The 17,508-nt window shown below is 32.9% G+C and overlaps 1 protein-coding gene across 1 annotated transcript in view; it reads left to right on the plus strand.

Annotated features, from left to right (window-relative positions):
- The window catches only part of LRRIQ1 (leucine rich repeats and IQ motif containing 1), a 213,390-nt gene extending 196,742 nt beyond the window's left edge, over positions 1-16,648 (plus strand). Inside the window, exon 28 of the mRNA XM_055118200.1 lies at positions 15,046-16,648. Within this exon, the coding sequence (XP_054974175.1) occupies positions 15,046-15,188 (143 nt within the window). The 3' untranslated portion in view covers positions 15,189-16,648. The remainder of the gene's footprint in view (positions 1-15,045) is intronic.
- The last annotated feature ends 860 nt before the right edge of the window (positions 16,649-17,508 follow it).

Consider the following 17,508-nt stretch of genomic DNA (forward strand, 5'->3'; position numbering starts at 1 on the left):
TTTATTTGTTTATTTTGTTTGTTTGGAGGCCACACACAGCAGTGCTTATGACTTATTACTTGCTCTGCACTCAGGGACCACTCCTGGAAGTGCTCAGGAGACCATATGGGGTGCCAGGGATCAAACCTGGGTTGGTGGTGTGCAAGGTAAGTGTCCACCCCTGCCTATTGCCTCTATTGCTCCAGCCCCAATTTAGGCAAAACTTTGACAAAATATTTTATTTTCTTCAATATTTATTATTTATCAAATTTCTCATTTAGTATCTAAATAAAAATATTTATTACTTATTTTAATGCTATATTATTTTAAGACTACACACAACTTTCAATTTTATCTCTTTTTATAATGATTCTTTTATTTTATCTTATTTAATTTACGTTTGGTAAAGAAAAAAACTTAGCAACTTGAACATTTATTTTCTTATTCCAAACATAGTGGTATAGAGAAGAATCATGAGTAAGCACTGAACTCTACCCAGTGTAGCCGAAAAAACAGAAACAAAAACATAATGGCCTTTTATTTTCCCAAGGACTAAAATATAGTTTAGTGGATAAAAGTAGAATACAACATAGCTTTTGTACATTCATTCGTTCATGAGACATTTGTTGAAAGATCACGGCTCACTGTATATTGGCATTTGGTTTCCACTTGTCTCCCTTCTAATCATCTCTGCATTTCCCAGAACACACTCCACTTTCAAAGATATCCAGAAATTGAAAATCCACAGTACTTCTGTAGAACTGCAGACTCGCCTGAAGTCAACTTCTTTGAGCAGGTTTAAGTTGTCATGAAAGATAAACTCTTTTAATATGGTAGTGCATTTTCTAAATATTGAAAAAAAAGTATTTTTCAGAAGTAAAACAACTTATGTGGTGGAAGGAAGTGAGGAAGAATTTTGGAGGCAATATCTTCTATTTGTGCATACAATGACATGCAGGATTTAAATAAGGGAAGAAGTAGCAAAAAAAAAGTCTCCTTAAACAATAACAAAGGGTAAGATTTGTATATATATATTTGTAAAACACTGAGGAGCTTGTTTAGATCAGAGCATTTTTCTAGGATGGACTTAGTGGCTGTGTTGAACATGAAACTCTTAGTCATCCCACACACACCTCCAGGCTAAGTACCACTAGGAGTGGCCCTAAGGTTCCCAAACATTGCTGAAAAGAAATTAAAGAATTAATCAATAACAGAGTTCAACATTCTAATGACAATGTTTGGTTAAAAATGATGTCAGTATTTTAAGTAGAAGAATTGGGTTTTCCTAACAATAATATATTGCTATCAGAGATATCTGAAAATATTACTATTTTAGAATCCATTGTACTCTCCTCCAATATGTTGTAAAGCTATTTAAATGTAATTTTTGTAATCAAAATCACAAAGTAAATACTTGACTAGATTTTAATGCCCAAGACTCTAAATAGGCCCTTGTCTTACACACAGCAGAGCCAGGTTTGATCCCCAGCAGAGGTCCCTGGCCATCAGGAGTGATCCCTGACCTTAGATCCAGGAGAAATGATCGAAAAATCCAAGTGTGGACCAACCTTTTTCTTAAAATTTAAATATTCTAATCAGGTTGAGCGTAAATGTTGTATCTAAAGCAAAAATAGATACCAAAGATTACTGCTCCAGGAACAGAGATGTAGCTGAAAACAAGAGCTCTTGTCTTGCATGTGTAAAATATTGAGTTAGACTCCTGGTAAGGCAAAAGAATAAAACTATTATGGTTTTATCCAAAAGAAGTAAGCATATGCCATTAATATAATTTTGAATTTTTTAATCAAAAATTATTAGCACATCATATATTCATGTGCTGGAGCGATAGCACACCGAGTAGGGCGTTCGCGTTGCACGTGGCCAACCCAGGTTCGATTCCTCTGCCCCTCTCTAAGAGCCCGGCAAGCTACCAAGAGTACCTTGCCCACATGGCAGAGGCTGGCAAGCTACATGTGGTGTATTCAATATGCCAAAAACAGTAACAAGTCTCACAACGGAGACGTTACTAGTGCCTGCTCGAGCAAATCGATGAGCAACGGGATGACAGTGATACAGTGATACAGTGATATCAGTACATAAATATACACTAAGTCATCATTATCATCATCATCATCCCATTGATCATCGATTTTCTCGAGCAAGTCTCAGTAATGTCTCCATTCGTCCTAGCCCTGGGATTTTAGAAGCCTCTCTTTACTCGTCCTTCCCAATGATGCCCCATTGGAGGCTCTTTCAGGCTCAGGGGAATGAGACCTATCATCGTTACTAGTTTAGGCATATGAATACACCATGGGGAGTTTGCCAGGCTCTTCGATGTGGGCAGGAAACTCTCGGTAGGTAGCTTGCCAGGTTCTCCAAGAGGGAGAAGTAGGCTATAAGATGTCAGGGGGCTCAAAGTGGCCACGTGCTTCCGGGAGGTTGGTTTTATAGTCTCTGTATGTTGGCTATTGATGGGATTACACAGCACTGGGGCAGTTTCTGGGTGTGACTGTTTAGCTACTGGAAAATGGGGTGGCTGGGCAGAAGAGGCCCAGTCCCTATCCAAGCAGGCTTGGAGATCTCAGCTCCAGATTCCGAACACCTGGGTTCCTCTGCCTGTTCCTTCTTTCGTGAGGCTCATCAGAACGTGTGGAGAGTGACCTTGAGCATGGCTGTGGCTGGGTTCTGGAGGTCTTTGGCTGCAGGGCTCTGCTTCGGGTGGGGAGGGAAACTCAATGCACCCCCTCCGAGAGGCCCCTAAGAAGACACCAGGTGCAGGGGCAAAAGACTCTCACACACCATATGAATATTTTTGTTTTCTAATTGCATGTATAATCCCATAATGTATAAATTTAAGGTTTGAATAATATGCATATACCTGTAGGTAATTAAAAAACCAAACACATCATGGTAATAAGAAATTACATGCCTACAATGTGCAAAGCACTCTACAGGTCAATAAGAAGATACAGTTAAAATTAAAATACAGCTTTGGAAGACAAATGCACTAGAATTACTAATTCTGCATTGAGGGAGAGAAACAAAAATTATGTAACTGACATCTAACTTCAAGATTTACTATAAGGAAGCAGAAGTCACAGTACTGGCACAAAACAAAATAAGACAGGTGAAAAGATCAATAGAAAAAAATAGAAGCCCCAGAAATATAGTCAATTAAGTAACCGCATAGAAAGTTCAAAATGTCTCATTCACCAGGTAGCCAGAAATATTCCCTGTGTGGGCAGAGCAGAGTTGTTTTGGAATTATTAGTCAAATAATAGGTAATTCATACACACACTACAGAATGGGGAACAGTGGTGGATGATCAATTAGCAATATAAGCAGACAGTGAGAATAGGCCCTGTTAGGAGAAACTAACATAGGTTATCACTAGTTCAAAGGCAAGATTGCAGATGAATCATGCTCTGGGTCCTGTGATTCTAGTAAGCTGCATCAGAGGCTCTCAGACCCACAAGAGCTAACTAACACATCTCCTCTAACCAGAAATAACAAAGCCTCTTCTGGCTCCTGGACCCTTCCACACCCTACTGAAGAAGCATTTCAAAACATTTTGAAAGAGAAATACCACTGGAATTCCTTTTCCCCCTTCTGAATAGGCAGTAAACTAATAGCTTGCATATATTTTTGCACTGAATTTTTCTACTCTATGAAATTATTACATATACATATGAATTCTAGGTGTATATATGAATATATTTATCAAATTAAATGGGATTCAATACTCTTCTATTTAAAAGAGACTCTCATGATCAAGACAATAACTCAGAGAGCTGGAGCACAGGTGTTGCATATGGGAGTGGATTCTGTATACCTGAGTATTACCTGGATTAACACCCCTAGCCCCTGCACTGCACTAGAAATAGCCCCCAAGGATGGTCCAAATGCCACAGAGAGAGAGAAATTTATTTTCAGCTTTCCTCAAATAATCGCCTCTTAATATTTTACTCTCAGCATCTCAGAATATCAGACTAGAAAATGTGTTTGTGATAAATTCTGTGACCATTTTTTCACAATTGAGAAAAAATTAAAAATATAAAATCTCGATTTATCATGAAAATGGTCAGAATTATTTTCTTTTGCTACATTTTATAGACAACTTCCATCCTATAAATTTGTGTTATAAACTGGAAAAAGAACCAATACTAATAAAATAATAAAATAGCTTTATTATTATAGTGTATCTTAAACTGGAATTGTGAAGAGGTAAGAGATGATTAATATACCAATTTCATTTTTAATACAGTAAGAAAGAATGTGTAATATTGGTATGTGCATCCTCTTCTGAAACTAAAATCATAAAATTTTGTATATGATAAGTTTCTAATTAAACTACAAAATAAAACAATCTTTCTAATATTTTATAATATGAAAATTATGTTTGTAACTGAAAATTTTCTTTATTTCAAAATAATTTTAAACTACTCTGATTTCAAACATTTAAAATTTCTCTAATAATTTATCATCTCATTCAACATGTGATAAAAATATATCTTATGTTTTCCTTAAAATGTTTCCAAGATCAGAAAATCTCATTACATATTAAAGATGATAATTATTATATGAAAATTAAAAAGCTAGAAATAGTTATGAAACAATATGCTCACAAAATTTAGTTTAATGATATTCTATTATAAACAGTAGTTGGTATTAACATTTCCCAATATAATTTTTATTTTTTAACTTTAATATATATATCTTTCATTATTTGGTCACATCCAGTGTCCTCAGCACTTAATCCAGGTTACGCTCAGCAATCATGCTTGCTGTGTGTTCAGGGTACCACATGTGGTACCAGGGATAGAATCAGGATTGGATATGTGCAAGGCAAGCTTTTTTTCAAATAGATAAGCATTATAGAATAGCTCTGTGTGTTTTTTACCTATAAGAAAGCAGTAAGCTCTATGCAAAGAAGTGATCATTAACTGCAGTCTTTATTTGTAAAGCAGAAAGAACTACGTCCATAGTTAACAACTGTCTCTTCATACCTAATTCAGAAAAATGGATTGGGTGAAATAGTATATTTTCCAGAGAAACTCCTCTATATTTAAGTGAGTTACTCATGCTGAGGTATAGACTGTAAAAATTTATCTTTAGTAAACCACAGTCTAAGGAACTCAGTTACTATTTTAAAGAAGAATCTAAATTTACTAGCTATGTGAGGCTGTGCTGTGTTCTCAAAATTATGAGCCCCTGTATTTTTCAGGGAATTGTAGCTCTGAGAATGGACAAGTTCTTGTTCCAAACTGCCCAGGAGTCTCTTTTACTATAATAAATGAAGATGTTGTCACCTGCCACCAGAAAAATACCAATCTCATCATAGTTTCACATCTTTAAAGAGAAAATCCATAATTAGTATTGTATATTGAAACATGTTAAGTTTGGTTACAAGTTAACACATGACGTGTACATGCTTATAAATTAATAATGTTCCATAATACCATTACAAAGTAGGGATCAGTAATACACAGGCATACATGCAGAATTTAACCTTCTAATTTTGCCCACATTGCATGAGATATCAGAGCATCAGAAATAATATTTATAAATATTTTTATAGATTTTTTTGCTCGTTTGGGGCCACAACTGGCTCTTGTCAGGGCTTTGGCATGGCTCTCTACTCACGGACCACTCCTGGAAGATTTGGGGGGCACCCAATGTTGTACTGTGTCAACCCATATGCAACACTTTTGCTAGCCCAAATTTTTATAAGTAGTACTGATTCCATCAAGATATCAACCATTGAGTACCTCCCCAACTTATCTTCTTGCTTCTCTCCAAATCTGCCACCCCGTGACTAACTTGCATCTGTTTTAAAATTTCCCTTGTTATGATCAAAGATCTCTGGTGCTTTAACTACTTTGGAACTTTACTACTTGCTATTGATCTCCAACATTACATTAAAATGATCAATCAATAATTTGTTTAGTCAATATTTAGACACCTTTGCATTAATTTTTTCACTTTTTTGGGGGGTCACACCCGGTAATGCACAGGGGGTTACTCCTGGCTCATACACTCAGGAATTACTCCTGGCGGTGGGTGCTCAGTGGACCATATGGGATGCTGGGAATAGAACCTGGGTCAGCCGCGTGCAAGGCAAATGCCTTACCCACTGTGCTATCTCTCCAGCCCCCTGCATTAAATTTTTATTTTGTCAGATTAAGTTGTGCAAGGATGAGTAAAATTTATATTTAATCTTGTCTATATTCATTTTTCTTTTTTTTTTATCATTTTTTATATCCAGGAGTCTCTTTATTTTTAAACACTTCTCATGCCATGAATTCATAGGGGATGGGCTCCAGCAGCTCAGGTTCCTTTCCATTGGTTCTTACACAGTGGGCTTCTCTGGGTGGAGCAGGCTGGCGCTTCAGTTGAACCCAAGTCCCTTTCTCTTTGGCTTCCTTCTTTTTTTGATCATTTTCCTTCACCCGTTTCAGGAAGCTGTCTCGACTCTTAGAGTGCTTAATATGCTCATTGCGGACATTAATTCTCTTGGCAAGAATCTTGCCCTTGACTTGTTTGTTAACGACAATGCCAACAGCATGCTGGGTAACATTGTAGACTCTTCCAGTTTTGCCATGATAACACTTGTGGGGCATTCCTTTTTGGACTGTGCATTTCTGAAAGGTCTAGAGAACATATAGCGAGTCCCCCTCCGCTTTCCCTTTGTGTTGGTCATTTTGGCGATTTACTGGGCGCTGGCGGTTCCGGCCGAAAGGGTATATTCATTTTTCTTGAAAAAAGTTTTAGTCCACTCTACACTTGCACACTGTACTATTAACTATCATATTGGATCTGCTTGTGCCAGGTCTCCAGAAAATGTCGATATTTACATAATTCCTGTAAATTTTCTTCAGATGCTAATTTGGAAAAAATGTAATTTCTAGGGTTCATGTCTATTTTAGAAAAGCTTAAGGGATGAAACTACTTGTTAATATTATTTCACAAAATAATATGTTCGTGTACTGCACCAACACTCATTCCATTATGTGAGACTTAATAACATCAGAAATTATGGTAGCATCTAGTTTATTTAGGCTATGAGGGATAAACAGAAAGACAGTATCATAAGTAAATTATAAGAAAATCTAGAAAAAACTTGAGAAAATAATTCTTAAAATGATCATGTAGGGGGTATAAGATAACACATATTGGCAGATACATATGGATATAACGTTACTGGCGCCCACTCGAGCAAATCGAAGATCAATGGGATGACAAGTGATACAAGTGATATGGATATAAATAGAATATTTTATGTCTTTACATACAGATACTATTAAACAGTCATTTTTATTAATTTATTATTGTATGGGCTTCCTTTTTATGTAATGGATAATACTTTCAGTCCAAGGCATGCAAAGTCAGATAAGCATCTCTTTGAAAAAATAATTTAACTGTATTGCCTTTCTTCATTTTTAAATGGAAAGTATTTGTGTCTTGTAGAGTTTTAATGAAGATTGAAAGAGAAAGTGAATGTTGAGTATTAGGACATAGTGAACGCTTAATCCCTGCTACTTCTTTAAAGTAACATTTCTAGGAACATTATGAGTACACTGATTTTAGCAAAGGATTGGGGCACAAATGGGTGCTGAGAAAATAATTGCAAGAACATATAATATACTTAGTTGATGATCTGAGCAATGTAATCACTTTGAAGGAAAAATGTGATCCTGAATTCAAAATAAATTCTTAAATATATGCACAATGATGATGGTTTATTTTGCTGGCACACTTTTAAAGGATGATTTTATTTCTCCAATTTGTCTAATTGAGCCAAGGATATGACTCAAGTGTTAAAGAACATGCCTTGTAAGTTCAAGTACCTGGCTTCAATCTCCAGTGTCTTATGCTTCTCCCCTTAACACCTTTAGGAGGAATTGGTGGCTCTGGAACAGAGAAGGGAGTGACTCAGCTTGGTGACAAGAAGTTTTCTAATAAAATATCAATTTTCATGAAATTTATCTGTGTAGATAAAATTTTAATATGACTACCAGGGGCACCAGGAAGATCATTCAAAGGACTCTTGTGCATGACTGGCACACTTGGGCCCCAATGTTAAACCCTCACACTGTGTAATGCCGCTGAGAACTCAGGTGGCCCTGGTGGCCCCCATAACCACCCAGAATGAGCAGCACTGGCTAGAGTGTCAGTCCCTCAGCAGCAGAGACACCAAGATCCCTTCAACACTACTTGGCAGCTTTGACTTCTCAAAATATTTCCTAGTTAAAACTAGATTCAAATATTCAAAAACTAGATTCTACTCTAGACATTATATTTTCCCCAGATAGAAACAATTAAAATTATGATTTTACAAACAGTTGTGGCCAAGTAAAACTTTTGTGTATCTAATGAAAAGTGGCTTTGTTTATCCCCTTGTTTATTATCTAAAGTGTAATGTGTCTGTAAAGAAGTTAGAGCAACATCTCAGAATGATGATTATTATAGTTCAGCAAGATTTTGTATCTAACTGCAAAATTTACATTTTAAGACACTTTTGGTTATTTTCTAAACCATTAATTATGATCATTTTTTCCTCTTGATCTGAAGTTTTGGGGCAGGAAATATCTGATAAAAGATTTGTTGATTTCAGGAAAGAGAGAAATTTTCTTTCCTGAAACTTGACAACTAAATAAACCCAGCATTTAATCCAAAGTCAGTAATATTATCATAACCAGAATGGATAGTCAAAATTACTGTTATACCAAAAATATTTTTGTAAGGTAGATGGAATTGTCAAATAGATATTTATATTAAAAGTCTAGAAGAGGTAGGCGCACAATAGTTAACAGCTGATAATACCTATTTCCAAGATCTGAGAGAATTTAATGAAACTGTCAACAATGATTTCAGGCACAGTTGAATATAACAGTTATTAGTAACCACAGAATAATGTTTACATGTCTAAATCAGTAGTTAGTTTTATAGCAATGACATTATCCAGAAATAGACAAATTGCATCTGTATTTGTGTGAAGAAACTAGTTATACATATGTCAGCTACATTTATTTCTTATATATGTGTATATATATGTAAAGTGTATATATATATAATTATATGTAGAAAAATAAGGAGTAGGAGGAGGAGAAACCAAAACATCTAACCACATTTATTTAACATTTTTAAAAGACAGGCTCTACTGTTTGCTCTACTGATAAAAAAAAAAAAGAAATTAAAGCTCATGTTCCTAACTATTATACTTGAGTTCTTATCCCATTTTTCTTAAATAAACTTTACTCTTTTATTGTTGTCATTATTGTTGCTGCTTTCAAACCAATTTCTTACACTAGCTAATGTGGTGCAAAAATAAATGAGTATGGTCAAATGTGAAATGCATTTGTCAAATGAATGAAACTGAAGTGCAATAATATAATAAATCCTCAGGCTAGTCATGTTTATTGTTGCCAAATGTCTCCCTGCTAAGAACTAATAAGCATGAAAAGGGATAATGAAAGTTTCCATGAAAAATTTTTGGGAAACCTATCCACAAGTCTTCACTATCTGGGAATGTGGAAATAAGTATTTGTTTTATACAAGTTCCATATGAGGACTGTAAAGATGGAATTGTGAGAATAGAGTCAAATGGAAAGCAAGTACAGTATGAGTTACTAATATTATTTGGCACATGGATGAAAAATGACATGGAAGCTCTGTTGAAGGACAGAATAGAACAGTGTCTGCTAAATAATAGACACTAAATAAATGCATGTTGAATTACTGTGTAAAGAGGAATATTTTTAACTAAAATTTCAGAAACCCCAGATGATTCTAAAAATTTAACTTATATGAATTCAAAAGGATTTTAGCTAAAATGCACGTTTTCTTCTAGCCATTTATTTTGACAAAATTAGCTAACATAAAAATGATGGTTGAGACAATACTACTAGAAGTTAAAAATATATAAGAACTGATGGAAGTTGTGTCAAAGCTGTTTGCATTCAAATTAAAGGTAAAAATATTCTTGTTTTGGCATTTTTGTGCAATTAATATTTAAGTACTATATTTATAAACACATGGTTGTAAGTTAATAGTCTCTTGAGGAGAATATTTGAAAAATGGAAATGTTGTAAATGCATATTTCTCAAAATTATAAAAGTCTTAGGGTATATATGATCTTTAGAACTAGCTGTAGAAATAAGAATTCTTATTCTTAAGAATAATCTTATAGATTATTCCATTTCTCTCTGAACTGTTTGATAAGTTATGCCTTTCATTACATCATCAATTTAGAAATTTAAATATTAAATATATGCTACTTATTTTTGAAAATCAAGAAACAACAATAATCAGAGTTCTCTGGCAAAGATACTAAAGAAGAGTTTCAATAAATTGAAGGGGCCATGTTGCAGAAGGCAACTCTAGCTCTGAAAATATTCACACACAAATTCAGAATTTACAGCTAAAAATAATTTAGTAAAAGTTTTTTTCATAAAATGAAAATGATGTCTACAATATAGGTATCAAAAATATATAGAAGCAATACAGTAATTTTAGCACCACATTCTAGTCTTCGTATCCATGCAAACACTATCACAAATTATCTTTAAGAAGAAAGAAACACAGTGTATATGTTAATAAAAACTTGGAAAAAATTCTGCATGTTATAAAGGGACCTCAGATATTCTAAACCATATATATACATATATGTGGTTTGTATTATAAAAGATCAGAAAACAGGCAGACTACCCAAAATCTTATATACTATCTATCAAAATTAATTTTTTCACTCTATATTTGCATTAGAATTTATGCTCATAGGAATTTTCTTTCAAAAATAATGTGCATCTGGAGAAATAAAAAGAATTGTAAAAGGAAAAGAAAACAAAAAGAAAGATGTGCACAGAAAAAAATCATGAGTCATATCTTAATTTTTAAAAAGAAACAATGATTTCAGCAACAAACAATACTGTTCATTTTTGTTATGATTGTAAATATAGGTCATTTTTTAATTATCTCTTTAATATTGGGTAAGAAAAATAAGTGTAAATGCCACATTTAAATGGGATTGCAAGCACAGAAAGGTAATTTTCAATAATAATGGGAACACTTCTGTTTACTGAAAAAAGTTTAAAAATATTTTTAAAACAAACAAAAATCACTATTTCTGTTGAAGAAATTCAAATGATATGTGTAAGTTGTTATTTTACTTTTGTACTTGATTTGGGGTTTTAAAGTTATACATGAAGTTGTAGTCAATCTATGTAAATTATCTTTATTATACAAGGTTGGACGTAGCCTTATAAAGCGATTGTTATTTGCACACTGTAATATCTAGCTCAACCTCAAACTTGACTCATTTACAGCACTTAAATTGATGTAAACGCTTTGCTGCTAAAAATTTGTTATGGTCACTTTCATTAAAATGCTAGATATTTTTTGCTCCATGCTTTACGTATGCTGTATCTGCTGTTAAGCAATACAATATGGGAAGGAATTTGAAATAATATCTATATCCATACACATAGAGTTGGGTATATCGATGAAAATCCAATGACGTATTACTATATACTAAGGAATTTCTATTTTGACCTGCTTTAATAAGGCTCTTTTTTTATACATACCAGGAAAGTTATTCAAAGCATTTTACATATTAAATTACTTATCAAAACACAGCATATATAGACCTTGACATTTGTTAAAGAACCAGGGTTTTAACCAAGAAAAAAAATTAAAGAACCAGAACAAATCTTTAGCAGAACACAGATTATGTAGCAAAAAGTAACTTATTGAAAAATAGACTTATCAAGACATATTTGGGCACATATATATACATGTACATATATATGCATACATATAAGACCTACCGTTTGATTTGTATGATCACAAGAAAATATGCAGAGGGACTTTGTTAAGAAACATAAAATCTGTAACAGTAGTGTTTCCAGGTAAAAGAAATTTTTTAAAGTTCCTTTAATCATAATCTTTTAATTCCAGGAACCCATCAGTAGGTCTAGCTCTAATATCAATTTTTTGAGGCAAAACTCTCTTGCTATTGTATTTTTCACATGCATGGATAAGTAATTTTAGAATGATTACACATTGACTGTATTAAATTGCTTCTTTATTTTATTTCTTCATTTATAGAGTAATCATAGGGCAAAGTAATAACTTTGCAATGAATGGCAATATGTGTTTTTTTTCAGAGATGTGTTGTTTCACTCCAATTTATTTCCTATATATCTAGCTGCTCAAAGAATTTATATAACAAAAAGACTTACTGAATGCAATAAAATAAGTTAAATTGATTGTTGCTCAAATTGTTCATTTATATATAGCAAAACAAAATGCTAGCTTTTAGTCATTCTAAAATAATGTTTTAACTGTTATTATAAATGGTTATTCAATTTAACACTAATTACCTACAGCTTTTTTATTCTACTAAAAATATACTTCAAAATAGCTATAAAGCCCTTGTAGTTTCACACAATATGCTTACTAAGTTTTTTGCTGAAGGAATGTGCTAAATAATAGCTTACAAATTGCCTTTTAAATACAAGATTTGATTGTGAATAAGCAGAGAAAAACTTAAGGATCCATTAACAACTTCAAAATAATAAAGACAACAGAATAGTATTAGGGAAATAATGTACCATGCAACAAGATTACAATCAATACAAAATTCCCTTATAATGTAGAAATTCATTCTGAATGAAAATTTGGTCTATAGAAAATCTGTATTTAAGGCAATTCTGTTTATATTGAATATTTTAAGAGTATGTGAAATTATTTTTAAATATTTTAATCCTTTGCACTGAAAATACCAGTTATTATTTACCATATGTAACTAAAAACATTTTAAAACACATTAAATAATGTATCTCTATATCTTGAGCATCATGTAATCAAAAATATTAACCAATAATGAATAATATAATTGGACTTTTTAATACATATTTCTGCTTATTACCTTGACTAAGATGGCAAGAAACTTAGCTTTCTCGATTAAAACAATGTTAGCCATTTATAGAGACCTCATTTTTTCCTTACATTTTTTAATCTTAAATAAATATTACTGAATTCTATATCCCAGTTGCTCTGCTTTTCTCAGGCCACTTGCTACCCAAGACTCAGCAATTACACATAGTCCTCTTATAAATACATTCTTGCTCCCTCCAATCTATTCATCGATTATATATCTAGATATTAAAATTTCTGAACAAGGTGAGGGTTTCCTGTTAGATCATTTTTTTTTGTTTTAAGATAGTATAGACCATTCCATTTTGTCATTTGAGGAAATATCCTATGTAGGAAGAAGAAGAAGAAAAGGTTTAAAGACATGTTATGCCACCAGTTTATCATTGGAATCGTAGAATACTTATGCATGAGTAATATTCCTGATGACTTAAAAAGTCCTGCAGTTTAGCAAAGGAAGTGGCTTGACTGAACATAAATCTGGCTTGCACATGGCAGCCAGTTCCATTTGGCATCCTTTTTAGTAGTTAATCTGCTGAGGGTTGCTTTCCTGGGTGCCAGCTGTGAGGCTCTCTAAACTCTGAGCTGTGCTCTAACACCATTATAGAATTGTGCCTATAAGCCATAGATCTTACCATCTTAACAGATCTCTATGGCTAGTGTATCCTTTCTTAAAGGAACCAGTTTTAGTTTATTACCCCGACTTTCAGTCATATTCTCTTGGAAACATAATTGAAAGGAAAATATGCTCCCCTTTATGAAGGTTCACTAATTATTTTAGTATTTTCCTTATTTCTGTTGTAATGCTAAAAATAAAACGGCAAGCATGTTTAAAGAAATTTTAAACATGAACTATCATCATCAACATTCACCACCATATTACACCAAATTTAAAATGGTATCAAAGTCTAACAGATGGCCTAATGCCACCTAGCTCTTCTATTTGGATATATATTTTTAATATTTTAGGAGAAATAGGTATTTGTAAACTTATTTAAGCCAAAAGACATCACAACAGAGTAACATGATCAGAAGCTTTGCCTCCAGCCAGTACAGAGGGAACTCTGGAATTCCTCATGCTGCTGCTTTCAAACCTTTCCCCACAGACAGCCCTGTGCACTTTTCTTTTAATCCTCAGGAGATTTAAAGCAGATGATCATAATTTTTTAATAGTATTCCTGATACAGCATCTCAGAGTCTTGTGCAGTAACACATTCCTAATCCAGCCTAGTCCTGCAGCTACTATTTCTTTTTAACTTCTAACAATTTTGTTGGTTTTCTCTGGTTAACATGTAATATATTACATACAAATTATAATTATTTCCATTCTATGCCACCTGTCTAGGAAACACACTAACAAAACTTAACACCACTGCAGTCTAATCAGAAAGGCAAACCGATCCAGGACTGTGTAATGCACACATTATTTCCCTCATTTATAGAACTAAGGCTCAGGAAGGTTACAACCTGCCTGAAGTTAGATCTATGTAGATATTTTTTTCAGAGCCCTTGTATTATTTTTAGTTTCTAGATTTAGCATGTCTTCCCTTGTGTTCGAAAAACAAAATGCTGTTTTATTTAGCAAAACCCGGTAGGGCTCTAAGGCTTACTCCCGGGTTTGAGCTCAAAGATCACTCCTGGAGGGTTTAGAACTATATAGGGTCAGGAGATAGAACCCAAGTCAGAGGTGTGCAAGGCAAGCTGTGATATCATTTGGACCTGTTTTTCCTTTTATATAAGGTTTGTTTGCTTTTTTTTTCTGAGATAAGAATAACACAGTATTTTTAAAATCAATTTTACCAATTTAAACAATTATAAATTTAAACAATTAGATACACTGAAAACATAAACAAATTTAAATATTTCTTAACTAAGCTATCTTAAAGTCTTAAAAGACCAGGAACATTTTAATTACACTTGTATATACTTTATATCTATGTTATTTCTGGTGGGTTTTATTTATTTAAAATATTTTCATGCAAACAAAAGAGAAACCCAGTGAAGACAGTTTTTAAAACTTGCAGATCATAGACTTCTAAACTGTATGTTCTTAACAAACATATTTGGCACTTAAAAATATAACTTTATTTGCATTATATTCAATGAAAATATATATTTAATATCACTGTCTAGGTTTTTCAATTAAGGGAGTTCTTGCACCAAAGATTACAAATACAAGACGAACTCAGAAAGAACGTATATCATTTCGTGACAATCCTGTTCAGCTCAGTGGTGGATGGGGAAGTGGCAAAAGGATGACGAAAACGTCAAACTAATCCATCAAGCTCCAGCATTCCAAACATATGACAAACCATTTCTTTCTAAGAAATCTGTGGCTATATAATCATGTTTCCAATTGGGTACAAAGTCTTATGCTACTATTATTTCATTTATACAATATAATTTCATGTTATATTTATTTCTCAATTTTACTTTCTGGAGACATTATCCTTATTTCCCATCTGTAAAATATAGCTCTGCAGTTTGTTTATATGATATGCCTTCCAGAAAATTAATCATTGAAATATTGGAATGGAATTTGCTTATCCAATTTTTGGTTTAAAATGTTATGATGTACTAAAGATGCTTTTGTTAACAATAATAATTGTAATACCATAGGTACAGTATAAAAGAATATAGTTTTATTGCTTAATGTAGATTAATGAATAATTAATTTTACTTGGTTATACTATTATAATTGGATATTCAAAGTTTAAGTTATGTGTATAAAGTCAAAATAGACAATGAAATTGACCTTTTAAAAAATTCTAAAATGTAGAGCTATTATATGAAAATTGTTGAAAATTGAATATAAATTTAATAATTGTATCTGTAAATGTAAATTTCATGTAATACATATGTTATTTGTATTATAAAAGGTGGATGCAGTTCTGATTTATTGTTGGATTTTGGTCTATTGTTACTCTACTAATTCAAAAATATTCTTTTACTTTTTGTTATCATCCTATAAAATTATCAATAAAATTTTTTCAAAGCTCAGTCTAATGCTATCAATATCTATTTTCTAAAATTATGATCAGCTTTATTAATCTCTTACTAGTGTTATGATTAATAGTCTGTGATATCTTGTGCAGAAGTTTTTCCTTATAGTTTATGCCCCACAGGCTCTATTAATTTTCTGTCTCTGGAGTGTCTGTTGCAAAGCTAAGTTCTCTAGTGACTCCAATATGTTACTTTATAATAGATTCCAGTAACTTTTGTTGGTCTTCATATTTATTTCTTTCTAAACTTTTCCCATCCCTTATTGAAATATTTCACCTAGAAGTGACTAAGCTGGAGAGGGGCATTTATTTAGTTTGTACTCCCCTTCTTACTTTTAGAGTCCTATTACATTTTAAAGCTGTAAATCTCTTTTAACTTTTTGAGATAGGAATGTTAATGAGCCTTGAGTTGTCAATCAATAAAGAAAACATAGATTCATATGTTGTGGCCTAGAAATGGAGCTTTGGAACATAAGCTCCATGTGTAGCTGCTTATGAACATGCTGTTATGTCATCCTTTAACTAACAGCATCCACAAACCAACATAATGTAATGATGGAAAATATTTTATCTCAGCTTATTGTGGACCCTGCAGGAGAAAACCACAATAAAGTAGATATTGATGGGGTTTTATGGTTCATATGCTCAAATCAATGAAGTGGAAAGGCTAGTAAGAGAAATGAAATGCTTATGATTATACTGTGTTAGTGCCTAAAAATAACTTTTAAGTTATAGTTTCCTTATACTACAATCTATAACTTTCATAAAATTAATCTGTAAGAGGATGATGGATGCTGATGCATTAAATTTGTACATAATACTTGGAATGTCAATAAAATTGAGTAACATGTTGCTAACTTGGTTGGTCTTTGAGTATTTTTTCAGTAATAAAAAGAGAGATAATTTAAAAAAAAGAAGAGATAATTTTAAAATATTTCCAAAGCTCATACATCAAATTTAACACTAGTTAATTTCATCAAAATGAAATGTTTGATTTTAAATTGAATCCGTTGCATTTAATATATTTTCATTTTAATCTAAAAATTCATAATTAAAAATTTGCATATAGTTTGTTTTCTGTAAGAAATCAAAAAGGCATAGTTTTTTTCCTTCTTTCCTTAGAGAAGCATGAGGCAAATATTTGTCTTGGGGATTTTAGCAAAGGAAAATATGAGTCCATACTATCACTTTGTTGACACTGAATTTGGGATTGTCAGTAATGGGATTGGACAGTGCTACTACTACTCAACTGTAGACCCAAATTAGCATTTTGTTTTTATCTTAAAGCTTATACCTTCAAAACCATTGCCAACTCTGTTTTTTGTTTGATTGCTTCTTTGGTTTTTTTGAGGACTATGCCTGCAGTGCTCAGGTTTACTCCCGTCTCAGTGCTCAGAGATCACTGCTGGTGTTGTTCAGGGGACCATATGTGGTGCTGGGGATCAAACCCAGGTTGGCTGAATAAAAAGCAACTGCCCTGCCTACTGTTCTATCTCACTGACTCCCAACTAAGTTCTTAACTTCTTACTGGTCTCCTTCCTAAAGTATTTTTGTAAACAATATCACTCACATCCCTACTAGGCAAAGTGAATCA

Source organism: Sorex araneus, chromosome 10 (genome assembly GCF_027595985.1).
Source record: "Sorex araneus isolate mSorAra2 chromosome 10, mSorAra2.pri, whole genome shotgun sequence".
In the NCBI taxonomy this organism is placed as follows: domain Eukaryota; kingdom Metazoa; phylum Chordata; class Mammalia; order Eulipotyphla; family Soricidae; genus Sorex; species Sorex araneus.